The sequence below is a fragment of the Solea solea genome, chromosome 6, assembly GCF_958295425.1.
Source record: "Solea solea chromosome 6, fSolSol10.1, whole genome shotgun sequence".
Taxonomy (NCBI): Eukaryota; Metazoa; Chordata; class Actinopteri; order Pleuronectiformes; family Soleidae; genus Solea; species Solea solea.
In genome coordinates, this window is record NC_081139.1 from 26,917,279 (window position 1) to 26,936,108 (window position 18,830).

Here is an 18,830-nt window from a genome sequence, read left to right on the forward strand (position 1 = left end):
CCTCTGTGTTGTCACTTGATAACTGAGTTAGAAAAACACTAACAACAAACTATTTTTCATTTACTATATATAATGATTAAGCCTCCGCTACAGCAGGGGGCAGTGTGTAGTGGATTTAACAACGGTCTGTCTGACAGAAAAAGAAAAGGAGGCCGAAACTTGTAAGTAGGTCCAGCTGCAGACCCGCAGACCACTCAACGAAACACCCCTTTACTCAACGAAACACCCCCTCACACTACCCGACACTCTGATTGGCTCTAAAGAGACTGCGTCTGAAACGTGATGACGTTTACTAACGTGATGACGTTTACTAACATGATAACGTCTTCTTTTATTGAAACTTTATTTACACGCGTATTTCACAGACACTTGTTGACAAGAGACTTTTATCCCGGTGTGCGACAGGAATAGAGAAGAATAAATACTCGTGTTGACTTTTATGAACACAGAAATGTACTTTCTGTGAAATTTGTGAATAATTAATGTCACTTTGTAAAGTATGAAATGTTATAGCCAAACTGCTAAAATATATAAATGCCGATTGGAAAAGTTCTTTGAACATCACGTTTACACAATATAGTATCACGTTTATGTGATATAATTATCACGTTTATACAATAAAATATCACGTTTATGTGATATAATTAAAGTAAACAATTAAGTAAAACAAATGCACTGAAACCCTTGATTCTGCACAGAAAGTTGTATAACTTTCAAATCCATGTAATGAATACAAGTGATGAATGATATATTTTCTTTATTTTATACACAAACACACTACCCAGGGATTACAGGCGCCTGAGGAATTCCTCACACTCCAAGGCTTTCTTGTAATTGCTCAGGAAGCTATCCAGGTTCTGCCTCGCTTTTTAGGAAATGTGGCTCTGAAGCTGTTCCCCAAGCTGGGTTATCTCGCTGACAAGACAAAATGATATAGCAAAATAATGAAGTCGTTAAAGACACTCAAATACATAATAAGATATAAACTGAAAATTGGATTAACAGTTTCCTAAACTATCCGGCTTACCTTGAGTCAAACTCTGTGCCACGCATGTACATCTCCTTGGCTTTGTCCAGGGAGATGGAGTGAACAGCTCCGAGGGCGTATACTATTGCCTGTGGCATGAAGATGAAGATTTCCTTCCGGCGGAGGCTACGGAAACGAAAGCGGGGTAAGCGGAGCGGGCTGCGTGCTAGACTACAAGCTAACCCACAAAGACCGGCTTTGCCCAGTGTCCTCCTCGCCAACGTCAGGTCACTCGCTAACAAACTGGACGAAATTCAACTGAGGATCGTCTCACGTCGGATGGACAGCTGTGTGGCAATTTTCACCGAGACCTGGCTGGACAACAACATCCCCGACGCGGCGGTGGAGCTAGACGGCCGCTCTTTGTTCCGAGCCGACAGGACTGCAGACAAGTCCAAAGGCGGAGGTTTGGCGCTGTACATCCACGACTCCTGGTGTACAGCTACGAATGTCATCTCAACACTCTGCTCCCTCGACCTGGAATATCTGGCAGTGAAGTGCAGACCGTTCAAACTGGTGAGAGAACTCAGCTCTGTTGTTATCATAGCCGTGTACATTCCACCGCGAGCTAATGCTAAGCTAGCACTGGAGGAGCTGTACTGCCTCATCAGCGGCCAAATGAACGCGAATCCAGAAGCGGCTGTGATAGTGGCTGGGGACTTTAACCATGTGGAACTAAAGGCTGTCTTCCCCAAATTCCACAAATTCATTAAGTTTCCAACAAGAGACAATAACACACTGGATCAACTGTACTGTAACATCAAAGGGGCATACAAGGCTGCAGCAGCACCTCACTTTGGCATGTCAGACCATATTTCTGTGGAGCTGATTCCTGCCTACAGACCTCTGATCTGCAGGACCAAATCCACCACCAGGACCATCCAGGTTTGGACTGAGGAGGCCTCTGCAGCCTTACAGTACTGCTTTGAACAGACAGACTGGGAGGTGTTCAAAAGGGATGCAGACCTAGAGGATTACACGTCATCTGTGCTGTCCTACATTCACTTCTGCACCGATGCTGTTCTACCCACAAAAACAATCACGGTTTTTCCCAACCAGAAGCCATGGGTGGACGGCACAGTGCGGTCCCTGCTAAAAGCCCGGGATGCAGCCTACAGAGTAGGAGACAAACTGGCTTATAGCAGGGCCCGAAAAGAACTGAAGAAGGGCATCCAGCTGGCAAAACATCGGTACAGGCAACGCATCGAGGAACACTTCCGCGACAACAACACCCGCAACATGTGGAAAGGCATCAAGACCATCACTGACTACAAGCGTAGTGAGCAGCAGGCCAGCCACGACCCCACTCTGCCTGACACTTTAAACAGCTTCTTCGCACGCTTCGACTCTCCGAGCAGAAGGACTGTACATCTTCCTCAGCCAGAGGTGCAGCACCAGCCTCTCACCCTGCAGCTGCACCAGGTGACGTCCACCCTGAGGAGGATCAACACTAACAAGGCGGCAGGCCCAGATAAGGTGTCAGGTCGGACACTGAAGTCATGTGCGGATCAGCTAGCAGCAGTTTTTCTGGACATTTTCAACATGTCGCTGCAGCTCTCCTCAGTCCCTGTCTGCCTGAAGTCCTCCATCATTGTGCCTGTGCCCAAAAAATCCACTGTCACCTGTCTCAATGACTTCCGTCCTGTCGCCCTGACCCCAGTCATAATGAAGTGCTTCGAGCGGATCCTCCTGAAGTACATCAAAGACGCCATCCCTGCGGGCCTGGACAGTCTGCAGTTCGCCTACAGGGAGAACCGCTCTACGGAGGATGCTGTCTCATTAGCACTTTACACGACCCTGACTCACCTGCAGCATCCAAACACCTACGTCAGGATGCTGTTTGTGGACTTTAGTTCAGCGTTTAACACTGTTCTCCCAGACGTGTTGGCACTGAAACTGCACAATCTGGATTTGGCACCATCGCTCTGCTCCTGGATCAGCGACTTCCTCACCAACAGACCCCAGGTGGTTAGGATACGGGGGTCCACCTCTGCACCGCTGATCCTCAACACCGGAACGCCACAGGGTTGTGTGCTCAGCCCAGCCCTCTTCACTCTCTTCACACAGGAGTGCTCTGCCATCCATCCCACAAACATGGTTGTAAAGTTTGCGGACGACACCACCGTGGTGGGTCTCATATCCAACAATGTTGAGACCCACTACAGAGAAGAGGTCCAGCACATCACACAATGGTGCTTCAGGAACAACCTCATCCTGAACACCACCAAAACAAAGGAGGTTATAGTAGACTACAGGAGGTCCAGGAAGACTGAACACGCTCCACTCTGCATACAAGGAGAGGGAGTGGAGCGTGTAGACAACATCAAGTTCCTGGGAATCCACATTTCCTCTGACCTCTCATGGAGTGTGAACACTTCACACCTGGTGAAGAAGGCCCAACAAAGGCTCTTCTTCCTCAGGAAGCTGAAGCGGACTGGACTCTCTCCTCAGCTGCTCACAAACTTTTACAGAGCCACGATAGAGAGCATCCTGTGTCTCAGTGTGACGGTGTGGTACGGCAGCTGCACGTCACAAAACAGGAAGGACTTAACCCGGGTGGTGAGAACTGCACAGGGGATTGTGGGCCGCCGTCTACCTGATCTGGATTCTGTTTACACCGCACGACTCCAGAGGAGGGCCAGACGGATAGCAACAGACCCCACCCACCCGGGCAACACTCTTTTTGCACCACTTCCATCAGGAAAACGGTACAGGATCATCAGATCCTCCACCAAAAGACTCAGGGACAGCTTCTTCCCCAGAGCTGTGAAATCAATAATCCCAGTGTGCGACAGGAATAGAGAAGAATAAATACTCGTGTTGACTTTTATGAACACAGAAATGTTTTTTCTGTGCAATTTGTGAATAATTAATGTCACTTTGTAAAGTATGAAATGTTATAGCCAAACTGCTTAAATATATAAATGCCGATTGAAAAAGTTATTTGAACATCACGTTTACACAATATAGTATCACGTTTTTGTGATATAATTATCACGATTATGTGATATAATTATCACGTCAATACAATATAGTATCACGTTTATGTGATATAATTATCACGTTTATACAATATAATATCACGTTTATGTGATATAATTATCACGTTTATACAATATAATATCACGTTTATGTGATATAATTATCACGTTTATACAAAAAGGTGTGTTTAATATAGGCCTACTAGGGTAACTACCCCAGGTACATTTTTGGGTCTGGATGTATTGTGCAGTAAGATCTTGACAATGCAAAAATTCCAATTTTCCTGTCAACACACACAGAGTTAAGGTGGTGATCTGCTGTTATGTCCAATGATTTCACCTTGTGTTGCCTTTCAATGTGTGTTTTGAGATTTTTTCTAAGCACTGTTTTGCTACAAAAACTGCATGTTGTTTTAGAGTGCTTTGCCAACAATATTTTTTTTCGATGGGCTGCTGCTGGGGCTGCTGCGGTCACTGTTGCTGCTGGGGTCACTGTGGATGGTGGAGTTGCTGTGGATGGTGGAGTGACCCTAGGTGCTAGGGTCACTGTGGATTGTGGAGTTGCTGTGGATGCTGTCTTGCAGCAGGTCATGAAATGCTTGATGAAATATTGTTTGGTCGCAATGATTGTTGTGCAAAACCAACAGTGGTAGTGGCTGCTTTCCACACAGTCAAGGTGGCATCTGTATACACTGTATCCTAAAAGACAGATAGGAAAAGTGATTCAGACGTTTCAAGAAACACACAAAACAATATTTCTTTAAACCCTGTCTGAGAGGCAAATTGTTACATTACTTCTGAGAACAATCATTATTATCAAGGGCATCTATAAAAATGCAGGAATCTTGAAACTTTTTCTCAATATCTAAATTCTCAACAAGAGTGAAAATAAAATACACATGGACTAAAGATTCTACACACATGAAGTACAGTACACATAGATGAAATGGCTCCAGCATTAGTTTACTTTACTTTACTTATTTTGAGTTTCTGATACTCAAATGGATGAGTTGAATAGTTTGATGGTCACAGTTATCCATGGTCAGGACAAACAGAAATAACATCACATTTAATAATACATAAGGCTCATGGGGAAATTAAAGCCTTTCAGCGTTGAAATGAAAAAATATTTGATAATTTAGGACTTACCACCGTACTCCACCATTGACCTTTGGTGTCCCTGCAGATGAGCCACAAGCTTTGCAAAGCTCCCCTTTTTTGTGCAGATGTGTCCGAGTCGCATCTCCTCAGCTCAGGGTCTGCTCCTTCACTGAACGTAGTGTTGCTCTAAAAGAGAAAATGTCAAATAAAATCGTATTTTGTATTTTTAACATGGGAACATTTTTAATCCAGAATCAAGTAGTAATGAACTGGACTGCATTTGCCTGTAAGACTTTCCCTGTCCTAAAATATATGCAGGCTAACTGAAATAAAACAAAAATCAAATGACACTGTTGACTGTGATTCAACAGAACTTCTAATTTCTAAACATGAAAAATATTATTCATCATCAAATCTTTTATCTTAGCAATTGTAGAACTGAGGTCACACGTTTTCAAATGAGCAAAGCTGTGTGCAACTTCTCAGAGTCATTTAAAGATTAAAAAACAGATCAATACTAATATATAGAGATCATATAGTTTATCGTATACGTTTCTTGGTTGAAAATGAGACAATGTTACATTGTCAATGTTATAACCTGTACATATAAATAAAAGAAAAAAAGGAAAAAAGAAAAAAAAAGGGAGAAAATCGCTGCGTCTTGCTTGCTGTTACAATCGCTATCGTTACAGCATGCAGACATTACTGGTTAATAAACCGCACTTAATTGATTTAATGGATACAAATAATGACTATTCATCTAGTGTTCAATATCAAAATGTGTTTTTTAACCATTCTTACCTATTCCTCCGTCATTTTCCCGTGTTACTTTTTCGGGTTCTCTCTCTTCATACTCAGTCAACGTAAACGTCATCACGTTTCAGACGCAGTCTCTTCAGACCCAATCAGAGTGTCGTGTAGTGTGAGGGGGCGTTTCGTTGAGTGTGAGGGGGTGTGTCGTTGAGTAAAGGGGTGTTTTGTTGAGTGGAGGGGTGTGTCGTTGAGTGGTCTGCGGGTCTGCAGCTAGACCTACTTGGAATTAACCGGTGAAACCGTCCATGGGTAAAAGGGGCGGGGCGAGAACACTTCCGGGTTTGAGAACGAAGTCGCTGCTCACGGACCTGAGAATCGGAACAGAACTTGGACTGAGGCTGAAGACGTTTTCACAAATACGGGAGTATGCACAAGTATGGATATTGAGAAATGGCCTCACCTTTCTACTGAAAACACGCTCGTGTTTGTGCTCGTTTGTTCTCTGGTTTGTTCTGGAGCAACACATCAGGACGAGACTAACGGTGAGGAAACGTTTTACTAAGTTCCCGAGTAAAATGAGCACTTTAATAAACCTGTAATAGTGAACAAGTAAACAAACTCTCGTCTGGATTAAGTCAGTTTTAACCACTTTAAGTTAACGTGGAGATGGCGAGTTAAAAGTGTACGTTTTTAAAAGCTTTTCCACGCGCGAGGGTTTCAGTGAGACACAGGGACATGATCATGTTTGTGTCTCATAACTTTCATGTCTACATCCTGAGTTACAGCAACACGTTTGATTCTTTAACTCGTTCATTTTTCATCGAATGTATTCAGACATTGTTTGTGAAATGTTAATGATCATTATTATTGTTAAGGAAGTGACCCTGGTAGAGCTGCAACTAACCATTATTTTCACAATCACCATAATCTGTCGATTATTTTCGAATTGTTCCATAAAATGTAAAGAAAAAGAAAAAAGACTTTATGATATTTAGGTCTGTACCTGTTATATAGCTGTTATGTAGAGGCGGAAGTTTACAATGTAAGTACATTTACTGAAGTATTTTTATTTTCAAAAGGTAGATTTTTAACGCTTGAATCAAAAGTTTGTTTAACAGTTAAGACTTGAGTAATGTATTTAATATTTTGATTGAATACATAATTGTATTTAAAATGCAGGCCTCACGTCCTTCTTGTACACTTTTACTTTCACTTTCCTCTGAACTGAACTCCCATTTATTGTGTCCTTGTTTGGTGCAGTGTTGTTTTTGGCAGCCATTTTAGATTTAATCTTAGTCTTTTGGACTTCTACAGTATATGTGATAGTTTTAGTCCAGTTGTAGTCGACAAAAACTCAAAAAGGTTTTAGTCTACTCTTAGTCAGTTTTGGTTAAAAGAAAAAGTATAGTCTTTTAACAAATCCATTTAGGTCAATAAGTATTGGAGATTGCTGTTGGGCAGAAACATATTATCTCCATATTTCAACTTTTCAACTTTATTTTCCAACATATTTCAACGTTTTTTTTTATGAATTGATGCCCTATTTACAAGAGTGTCACACATAAGTTGTGAAAATGAATGAATCGAAAACAACACTTCAATGATATCACTTAATTTATGATATTAGCTGCTTATTTATTACAAATTTACAATTTAAGGATCAACAAATCTGCCTAAAGCAAAGTTTTGCTACTTTTAGTATTATTAATCACAATTATAAAGAAATGCCAAACATAGGCCCAATTAATCTGAGACACTATTAATCTGTCAACCTCTAATTGTTATTTTAATAAAAAGAACTTCATTCACAGTAATGATGATAATAATAATCATAATGATATGATCTTGGAGGAATTGGAATCACTGGTTTTTGACATCACTGTTGAGCTCTCAGGCTAAAGTCAATAGAATGAAGTAGAAACATTTGTGTTCAGTACTTTTCTATAGATGCATACAGTATAGCAGAGCAGTAAATATTGAACCTTCTAGAAATGATTTAACTGCTGCTTTAGAGTAAAAGACGTGTCATGTAAATGTTACCTGATTGCTCTGTTCTAATGTAACCATTCAAATATATTATGTTTTCTTTCAAACCCAGGTGTCTCCAGAACGTACGTCACAGAGGGGGAAGATGCCGTCCTTCACTGTTCTTCTGTAGAAAGACTTGAGAACACGGTGGTAGACTGGGAGAACCAAAATAAAAAAGAGGCGTGCCTCTACGACAGAGGCCAGCACTGTGAGGACAGGCGGGACAATCAGGACGAGCAGTACAAAGGACGAGCGTCACTTTTCTACGACGAGCTGAAGAACGGAAACGCATCCTTGATCCTCAACAACACAAGGATTGAAGACACAGGGACTTACACCTGCATACTTCCACTTTTGAGTTCTGGAATCCAAAGGTCCACGGTGGAGCTCATCGTCGGTGAGTCATTGTCTTTTGACTTCTCCCTTCAGGGGTCACCACAGCAGGTCACCTCCACCTTCACCTATGTGCTCCCCATAAAGTGTCTGGGTGAAGGCGCACTGCACTTAGGAGTTTTCATACCGTTTATTTTACGTTATTTAAAATTTAAATAATGGGAATTTGGACATTTGTGAATCGATTCAGAATCGTCCACGTCTGAATCGCGATGCATCTAAGAATGGATGTTTTCCCACACTCCTAACTCGTTCATGAACGTCACAGCTCTAGTTGTAAATGCTCATAACGTACATCACCAGGAAATTAAGTTTGATTATTTGTTTTGATTGCTCTGTTCAAATGTAACCATTCAAATATATTTGTTCTCTCAAACCCAGGTGTCTCCAGAACGTACGTCAAGGAGGGGGAAGATGCCGTCCTTCACTGTTCTTCTGTAGAAAGCCTTAAGAACATGGTGGTAGACTGGAAGAACCAAAATAAAGAAGTGTTCCTCTACGACAGAGGCTGGCACTACGAGAACGGGCTGTGCTGTCAAGATGAGCAGTACGGAGGACGAGTGTCACTTTTCTACGACGAGCTGAAGAACGGAAACGCATCCTTGATCCTCAACGACACAAGGATTGAAGACACGGGGATTTACACCTGTGACCTGAGTTCTGGAAGGCAAATATTCACGATGGAGCTCATCGTCGGTGAGTCGTCGTCTTTTCTCTTCTCCCTTCAGGGGTCACCACAGCAGGTCACCTCCACCTCCACCTTGTCCTCTCTCTAGTGTCCTCTTCACAATGTCATTTTAAGTGATGAAAAACATTTAGTTAAACAAAATGAATATTATAAAATCCATGGTGTAGCTAACGTTCACTGTAAAAACATTCACTTTTGTGTTTTTGCCCCTTTAGAACGAGTCCTCAGAAACAGAATTGGACTTGCCCTTAATTGTAATTTGACCATTTTAAATGTATGTAATGACTTATTTTTTAAATGCACCTTTTGTCATGTATTCATGTGTTAAATGAACAGTTTTTGCTTCACGGTCAATTTAAAATAGTTTGACTGATGAGCTGACCCACAGAAAATGGTTCAACGTGTCTGGATGATGGATAACCACAGGAATATCACATTTCTCCTTCTGCAGTGGTTTATCATCATGTTATTGTTTTTACTGTGTTTGTAGGAGCCGTTCAGGCGCCAGTCCTTGAAATATCTAACGTGTCAGAGGCCGGCGTGGAGCTCCAGTGTGTGGTCAGAGGTTCTTCATCAAAGCCGAGTGTAGAGTGGCAGACGTGTGAAGGAACCTCTCTTAATTCAGAGGAGCCACTGGTCTCTGAGACACGAGGCCGTTACGACACCACGCTCCTCGTCACTGTGACGGAGACGAAGACCAACTGCTTCCGCTGCGTGGTCAAACAGGAGGACATTTACCACAGGATTGATGATAACATCATTGTGTCAGGTGAGACTCTCCTTAAACACATGTCAGGTCTTCATGTATGATGTTGTTGGTCTTTACCTCGTTGTTATGACCACTGTTCTGCTCATGCTGTCGTCTGTACATTTACATCCTGTTTGTTTTCTCTTTTCTTCAGAGAAACTCTTTGAGAAAAAGTCCTCCCACGATACTCAGTCCTCCCACAATACTCAGTCCTCCCACAGCACAGATGTTCTCGGAGGCATGTTTTCAGCTGGAGTTTTCACACTTGTGTTACTTCTGCTGGCTGTGGTTCTGGTTCTATTCTTCACAAGACGCAGAAGTCGACGTAAGTTGTGAAATATTTGATGGCATTTAAATATTAATTGAGCTGCATCTAACGATTCTTTTCATAATCAATCAGTGAATAATTTTCTACTATTAATCAATGAGTTGTTTGATCCAGAGAATGTCAGAAGATGTTGATCAGTGTTTCCCAAACCTTGATATTGTGACGTCCTCAAATGTCTTATTATGTCCACAAAGCAGCATGTTTCACTTTGAATGATTGTGTTGTTTTGTTTATATGGAGCAGGGCTGCCGACATTAATCAACTATTAATTGTTGACTGGACTCTCTGTCCGTCTGGAACTCGTTCCCCAAGTTTTCCCCGTCGACATCCGACAAAATAATTGCAATTATCTAAAGTTTGTCAGATTCTAAATGTTAGATACTTAGAATTATAACTATACTTGTCACATGAAATGGTTGATGTTTATACTCCTGAGTCACTTTGTTGTTGCTTTGATGTGATTTGAGTTTGTGTCAGAACAGAATGTGCTGCTGAATGTCATTAATGTGGAAAACTGTAACTGTAACACAACAGTGAAAATGAGAAAATTAAAGGAGAAGATGATGAACGTCATATCCAGTAACAAGAGAAAAGGAGACAGAGGAGGAGAAGCTCATGCCCAGTAACACCTCAGGTAAACATGAGCAGGTGTTTTCTGCTTCATCAGTGTTTTTTTTAGTCCCTGTGACGTCATCAGACTGCCGGCCTCTGATTGGTCAGAGAGTGTCGTCACTGAAGAGTCATGAGCGCGACGTCTGACACGAGAATCAAAGCCAACAAAAGTGAAAAAGACTTAAAAATCCTGAAAACGTGCATTCATCTGCAACATTTAGCAAAGCTAATGAGTGAGTGAATGAATGAGAGAGTGAGTAAATGAATGAGTCATGCAGGAAGTACAGAATGATTTTTAATCCACTGATTCTAATGTTTCAGTGAAAACAACTGCTTTACAAGTCACTAGTTTGTGTTCGCGTCATGTTATAAAACCACGTCATGAAAGTTTCACACAGCCGTTGCTATGAAGACTCCACCCACTTTGAGGAGGAGCTATGAAGTCGTGGAAAACAACGTGACTGATCTACTAGAACTTTTTACTGAACACAAGCATCAGTTTAAAAACACATTCTCATATCATGTCTCTACTTTTGCACCTTATTATAGAGAATAGCATCAATAAGAGTGTCAATAATTCTCCGTATCAATCATGGTAAAGATACTTTCTGTCGTCTAACTTCAGCAGAACAGAAAATCACTTTCTACTTTCAAATGTTTTCCACACCGCTGTCATGACACACACACAGATGCTGATGCTCAGGCTCAGTGACTGCAGTATTTAATCAAATGTCCTGATGATCCGCTCACATCTGGACATCTGGACGTCCCCGTCTGTCACTACCACAGTGATGTATGTACACTGCAAACATTTATTTGTTGTTGTTAATGTCTATGTTTTATTTTCTCCTTTTTCTACAGGTTCAGCTTCAGACCCCGGAGCCAAAAGGAGAAAAAATACCACCTGAATGTGAAAATAACCCAAACGATATGAAGTTAGTCATATGAACTTCAAATGTTATCAGGTTTGTGTCTGTAGACGTGTTCGAGGTCGGTCTCTTGTGTCACGTACGAAGTTTCGAGGCGATCGATCAATGCATGTCGAAGTTACAGGGCACTTCCTGTTTCGTGATCGCCGAACTCCCCATGTTTGCCGTAGCCGCGCCTTTTTGTCTTTGATGTGTCCAGTACGTTTTTTTTATGTTGATACAATAAACGCCCACTTCCTTATTACGAGTTCCTACCAAGTTTCGTGAAATTTGGTGGAACTTAATTTTGGCTTGCTCCATCCACGTTTGGCCTTAGGGGGCGCTATAGAGCTGTTATCTGTTCTTCCTTCAGATTATTATAATCTCCGTGGCTTTGCGATCATTTTTGAGCGGGTTAACGTGCATAAAAACTCTTGAAACTTAGCATGGAGGTCAGGTCTGGTGAAAATGTGATACTGGCATAGTTCCCCTACCTGTGTGTTGCTCAAGGGCTCTATAGCGCCCCCTAAGGTGAAAACAAGGCAAAATTGAGTTCCACCGAAATTAGGTGGAAAGTTGTTACAAAGACGAAGACAAAAGTCGACCGTAACCATGGCCTCAACTCAACAGGAAGTCAGCATTTTGAATTTTGGCGTCCATCTGTTTTATGTTATGTTGTTTGTTTATTATGTTTCCTGTGCGTGGGTCTGTGTAACAGTTGATAGATTCCAAATGTCGGATCTAAAAGATCAACACAGAGCTGATGGAACAGCAATGAATCGTCCAAAGAGAATTTTATATCTACTTTAATGATAGTGAACTTAGCTCCAGCTGTCAAACAGGAGAGAAGCTAAAAGCTGCGTCGTTCGCAGTCATCTATAGAATTGTTTTATTTAATATTTTTACCGCTTTAATGAAAGAATGTCTAATTTTTTTTTAAGTATGATTTTGAACAGGTCAGTTTCTTGACGCATGTTTCCGGTGTCAGTGTAGCCTGAGCTGTGAAAACATTTCTTCTGCTCCGATATTCTATATTTACCGTGTGTGCACTTATTAGTCGTAATTTAGTGCGAGAATTTAAGTAAGTAAATAAATAAAAGATGTAGACGAATGTAATTCGTTATTGATGCAAAATACAAAGTCACCTGTGAGGTCGTTATCGTGAGCATCATGAACAGATGCTCGAGCAGTGGTCGAGCAACATGTCACCTCACTTGCATGTATCCATATGATCACTCAGTGAAATATCATTGCTGTCGTTTATAAAAACCTGTGCTAATCGTTAGGAGTAATCACTGGAATGAATGTGTTTGCAATTGAATGCATAATATTCATCATTTAAATGGTGAATTGCATAAGATGTTAATATGGCAGCCGCACACATTATTCTCTACCCTTCAGGTTGCTCTCAGTCTCAAACAGGTTGGTGCTAGAGAATTTAAAAATAAACTGTTTGTCCACACACTTTGAGTGAATTTGTCATAAAACAAAGAACAGGAACCAGTTTAGCTCTTATTTGTACCCGAATGTTTAAATGCACTTATTGTAAGTCGCTTTGGATAAAAGCTTCTGCTAAATGACATGTAATGTAATGTAATATGTCCACAAGGTGGCAGCAGCAGTAAGTGTTAGGTCAGTGGACCTCAGCGCCGGCCGCTGCTCTCGGCTCCACACGCTGTTTCACGCTTTTATCCAAAGCGACTTACAAGTGAATTGAGTACAACCAGCCAGCGGTGGAGTTGAACTTGTGACCATGATGTCGCTGTTCACGGGGTACAGGTCTTAACCACTGAGCTACTCCATCCCTCTTATGCCTTAATGCTATTAAATGTACACACTGGTCCTTTAGAGACACATACAGTGTGTTTGCACTTTTACTGTTTTTCTATTTAAGGACAATTCTTACGCTTCTCTGTGTTTCTTGAATCTGAATGTGAATTAATGGATGGATGACCTTAAAGGATTTTTAAAAGTCTGTATTTGATGAAATCACATAATGCACACACTGTTTCATCTAAAATCAGTTTGACGTAAAAAGATACTCGTGGCTTCTTTTATATATATGTGGGTTTTGTTGGGAAATAAATACATTGTAATGCCTCTGTGATGTTTCTTGAAAACTAATAAAAAAAACTAACTATAACTATTTCACTGTCTCTATATAAAGACAGTGAAGTTTCTTGGACACAAAGTCAAAGTACGTAATATGATAATTGATCATTGGTTCCTGATGTTCTGAGAATGTTGTTTTTACTGTGTCCTTCAAACATCATCAAAAGATGTCAAACCTGCTGTGAAAACGAGGCAGTTTATCATTATTATTATTATTATAATAATACTGAGACTTTAATGACATACGTCATTAAAATGGATGAAATATGTTGAAAACGACATATTAACACATGAAATAATGTGTTCACGTCATTGTATAGTGACATAGAACATGAGCTATTAAAACAACAAATTAAATCATTTAGTGTTGGTATGGTCAGACACATAATAAACAAGTATACAAATGAATTAATACAAATAAATACACAAATTTATAAATGAATAGAGAAAATAAATTCATGTATAAATAGACATTGAAAACGTTTATTCATCATTTGTGTATTTCTGTCACCACACTTTCTTCTCTCATTCTTTTATGTTGTGGCGCCCTCTAGTGTGCAAAATCTGAAATAAAAAAATTGAACAAAATTAATGTGTAATTAAGTATCGACACAGAGCATTGTCTCATTTTTCCTGATTCTGAAATAAACACATGTACAGTATGTGCGTAGATCTTTTTATTTTTCATATTCTGTCTGTTTCTTAAATGAATGAATATTTAATGCTTCTGGAACAATCGGCTCATTAAGTTAAAAAACTAATCTATATTTTATAAAACCTGGTTCAATAATAACATAATTCTAGTATCTCAACTTCTAAATGATCCTGGAACATTGCTGAATTATTCTGAATTCCTTCACACTTTTGGCATTCCAATCACTCCAAAAGAGTTTGCAATTGTTATCGACGCCATCTCGTCTGGTATTTGAAGCCTCTTAAAAGGGACTGGTAAACCACACTGTTTACCATCTTTGGACCCTAAATTGACCTCAGTTGGTCGTGTGTGTTTCGCTATCACTATGAGGAATAATAATCGTAACATTGGATCTTTATTCCAGAAAGATGTCACCTGTACCCCTAATGTTGTTCCCTATTGGTCTAATTTTGTTGATAACCTGAACTGAGAAAATATCTGGAACCTTCCCTACAAATACCTCCTTACGAATAAAGTAAGAGAAGTCTCATTCCGAATCATACACAGGTATTATCCTGCTAAACAATATCTTCTTGGGTTTAAGCGTGACATATGTGTTAACTGTTCTTTATGTGGAATATGTCCAGAAACAATGGTGCACCTGTTCTGCCAATGTCCCTACACCACCACTTTTTGGAAAGATCTTTCCCGATACATTACTGATAAACTTGTCTCTGATTGTTCTTTGTTGTGGAAAGATGTACTGTTTGGTTTCCACGACAAAAAAATAAAAAGCAGAGTTATACCTGAGCAGAGCGTTGTTTTCACTGGAAAAAAATCATCCTTTGATGGAGAAATTACGGAGCCCCTAAAGGGACATCGAAGTCAACCGTACCAACCACTGTCAGAACTTATGGGCCAAAGTGATGTTATTGTACAGTAAAAATTTAGTTTTGGGCCTTTTTCTGAGTAAAAAAGAGACAACTTTGAGGATTAATTTCTCAAAAAGTATACAGTAAAAATGTTTGATAATGACTGAGGTAGTAGTCAGCATGCTCCTGAAGTCAACCGTACCAACTACTGTCAGAACTTATGGGCCAAAGTGATTTTATTGTACAGTAAAAATTGAGTTTTCTGCCTTTTCCTTGAGAAAAAAAAGAGACAACTTTGCGGATTAATTTCTCAAAATTTATACAGTAAAAATAGTTGATAATGACTGAGGGAGTAGTCAGCCTGCTCCTGAGATCAATTGTGTCAACCATTGTCAGAACTTATGGGCCAATGTGTTGTTATTGTACAGTAAAAATCTAAATAAATTAGGGAAAAATATTTAGTTCAATAGCTTCTGGACAATGTGACCCAATGTCTTAAAATCAGCATGATTGATTTAGTAACGTCTTATTTTGAAAACCGGAAGTGATCGCGCCGGTATCAAACTAGCGCTGATTCTCAGCCGACTCCCAGCATTCGCCGTAAGTTCGACTGCACGGGCGCACTTAAAAACGAATGACGGCTCACTTGACCGCAGTCCAAAACGTTGTTTGCCAACCGCCATTAAACCTCAGAAAAGAAAGAAGAAAGAAAGAGAATCGGAACAGAACTTGGACTGAGGCTGAAGACGTTTTCACAAATACGGGAGTATGTACAAGTATGGTTATTGAGAAATGGCCTCACCTTTCTACTGAAAACACGCTCGTGTTTGTGCTCGTTTGTTCTCTGGTTTGTTCTGGAGCAACACATCAGGACGAGACTAACGGTGAGGAAACGTTTTACTAAGTTCCCGAGTAAAATGAGCACTTTAATAAACCTGTAATAGTGAACAAGTAAACAAACTCTCGCCTGGATTAAGTCAGTTTTAACAACTTTAAGTTAGCGTGTAGATGGCGAGTTAAAAGTGTACGTTTTTAAAAGCTTTTCCACGCGCGAGGGTTTCAGTGAGACACAGGGACATGATCATGTTTGTGTCTCATAACTTTCATGTCTACATCCTGAGTTACAGCAACAAGTTTGATTCTTTAACTCGTTCATTTTTCATCGAATGTATTCAGACATTGTTTGTGAAATGTTAATGATCATTATTATTGTTAAGGAAGTGACCCTGGTAGAGCTGCAACTAACCATTATTTTCACAATCACCATAATCTGTCGATTATTTTCGAATTGTTCCATAAAATGTAAAGAAAAAGAAAAAAATGTTGATCAGTTAATCATTAATCGAGTAATTGATACATAATTTTATTTAAAATGCAGGCCTCACGTCCTTCTTGTACACTTTTACTTTCACTTTCCTGAACTCCCATTTATTGTGTCCTGTTTGGTGCAGTGTTGTTTTTGGCAGCCATTTTAGATATGTGGAGATGCTCATAAACAGAGTTTAAAAAAGTAATTAGTTATAGTTACAAATTACTTCTCCCAAAAAGTAATTGAGTTGGTAACTCAGTTACCACATTGTAAAAGTAATTAGTTACTCAGCAAAGTAACTGACATTATTTGTTATGTTCTATAACGCTATTACATTCTCTAACATCCTATATGTCAAAGATGTTTATAATACCTGAATGAAGATGTACAGTATGTTAGAGCATTTGGTATTTATTTGAACTTTGAATTGAAGGGCACAATTGACACACAAATGTTAACTTGGGTAAAGAGAAACAAAGGAAAAATTGATACCGAGCGAGATCACTTCCGGTTTTCAAAATAAGACAAGTGCAATCAATCGAGCTGATAGCCAGAAGCTATTGAACTAAATATTTTCCTTAACTTATTTAGATTTTTACTGTACAATAAAATCACTTTGGCCCATAAGTTCTGACAATGGTTGGCACAGTTGACCTCAGGAGCATGCTGACTACTACCTCAGTCATTATCAAACATTTTTACTGTATAATTTTTGAGAAATTAATCCTCAAAATTGTCTCTTTTTTACTCAGAATAAGGCCCAAAACTCAATTTTTACTGTACAATAAAATCAATTTGGCCCATAAGTTCTGACAATGGTTGGTACAGTTGAACTTAGGAGCATGCTGACTACTACCTCACTCATTATCAAACAGTTTTACTGTATCATTTTTGAGAAATTAAGCATCAAAGCTGTCTCTTTTTTACTCAGAAAAAGGCCCAAAACTCAATTTTTACTGTACAATAAAATCACTTTGGCCCATAAGTTCTGACAATGGTTGGTACAGTTGACCTCAGGGGCATGCTGACAACTACCTCACTCATTATCAAACAGTTTTACTGTATAATTTTTGAGAAATTAAGCATCAAAGCTGTCTCTTTTTTACTCAGAAAAAGGCAGAAAACTCAATATTTACTGTACAATAAAATCACTTTTGCCCATAATTTCTGACAAAGGTTGGTACATTTGACCTCAGGAGCATGCTGACTACTCACTCAGTCATTATCAAACATTTTTACTTTATAATTTTTGAGAAATTAAGCATCAAAGTTGTCTCTTTTTTACTCAGAAAAAGGCAGAAAACTCAATATTTACTGTACAATAAAATCACTTTTGCCCATAATTTCTGACAAAGGTTGGTACATTTGACCTCAGGAGCATGCTGACTACTACCTCACTCATTATCAAACAGTTTTACTGTATACTTTTTGAGAAATTAATCCGCAAAGTTGTCTCTTTTTTACTCAGAATAAGGCCCAAAACTCAATTTTTACTGTACAATAAAATCACTTTTGCCCATAAGTTCTGACAAAGGTTGGTACATTTGACCTCAGGAGCATGCTGACTACTACCTCACTCATTATCAAACAGTTTTACTGTATAATGTTTGAGAAATTAAGCATCAAAGCTGTCTCTTTTTTACTCAGAAAAAGGCCCAAAACTCAATTTTTACTGTACAATAAAATCACTTTGGCCCATAAGTTCTGACAATGGTTGGTACAGTTGACCTCAGGGGCATGCTGACAACTACCTCACTCATTATCAAACAGTTTTACTGTATAATTTAAGTTAAGGAAAATATTTAGTTCAATAGCTTCTGGCTATCAGCTCGATTGATTGCACTTGTCTTATTTTGAAAACCGGAAGTGATCGCGCCGGTATCAAACTAGCGCTGATTCTCAGCCGACTCCCAGCATTCACCGTAAGTTCGACTGCACGGGCGCACTTAAAAAACGAATGACGGCTCACTTGACCACGCGAAGACGAATGACGGCTCACTTGACCGCAGTTATCCAACTCTTAAATATTCAGTAACAAAATGAAATATTGAAAATAAACAATATTCACACATTTTGCATTCAAGTGCTAAAACAATACACACAAATGCTTCATTAAGTTAGAGTTGCTCGAGGTTGACGTGGACAAACTCCTTTTCCCCGGACATAGTGTGCACGTTGTAATGTTTAATGCTACTGACTTTTATTTTGATACACCGGAAATCGGAAGTACGTCATGACATGCTAGGATGTAAACAAACAATAAAGTGTGGCTAGCAGAAGCTCCCAAGGAAACTGCGTGTATCTGAAAGTATTGACGACATAACAAGTCACAACAC

At 39.7% G+C, this 18,830-nt stretch overlaps 2 protein-coding genes across 5 annotated transcripts in view; both read left to right on the plus strand.

Annotated features, from left to right (window-relative positions):
• The first annotated feature begins 6,187 nt into the window (after positions 1–6,187).
• On the plus strand, positions 6,188–13,147 carry LOC131461026 (programmed cell death 1 ligand 1-like). The gene is made up of 7 exons (XM_058632000.1): positions 6,188–6,404; positions 7,961–8,287; positions 8,665–8,979; positions 9,462–9,740; positions 9,874–10,044; positions 10,582–10,681; positions 11,521–13,147. Exons 1-6 carry the CDS (start codon positions 6,299–6,301, stop codon positions 10,671–10,673), a joined length of 1,290 nt encoding a protein of 429 aa, XP_058487983.1. The 5' UTR covers positions 6,188–6,298; the 3' UTR covers positions 10,674–10,681; positions 11,521–13,147.
• A 2,646-nt stretch (positions 13,148–15,793) lies between these two features.
• The window catches only part of LOC131461023 (butyrophilin subfamily 3 member A2-like), an 81,472-nt gene continuing 78,435 nt past the window's right edge, over positions 15,794–18,830 (plus strand). For 2 of the 4 annotated variants that reach the window (XM_058631995.1, XM_058631996.1), the window contains exon 1: positions 15,794–16,069. In XM_058631995.1, the coding sequence (XP_058487978.1) occupies positions 15,820–16,069 (250 nt within the window). In that variant the 5' untranslated portion in view covers positions 15,794–15,819. The remainder of the gene's footprint in view (positions 16,070–18,830) is intronic. The other 2 variants (XM_058631994.1, XM_058631997.1) reach the window with 2 other exon arrangements.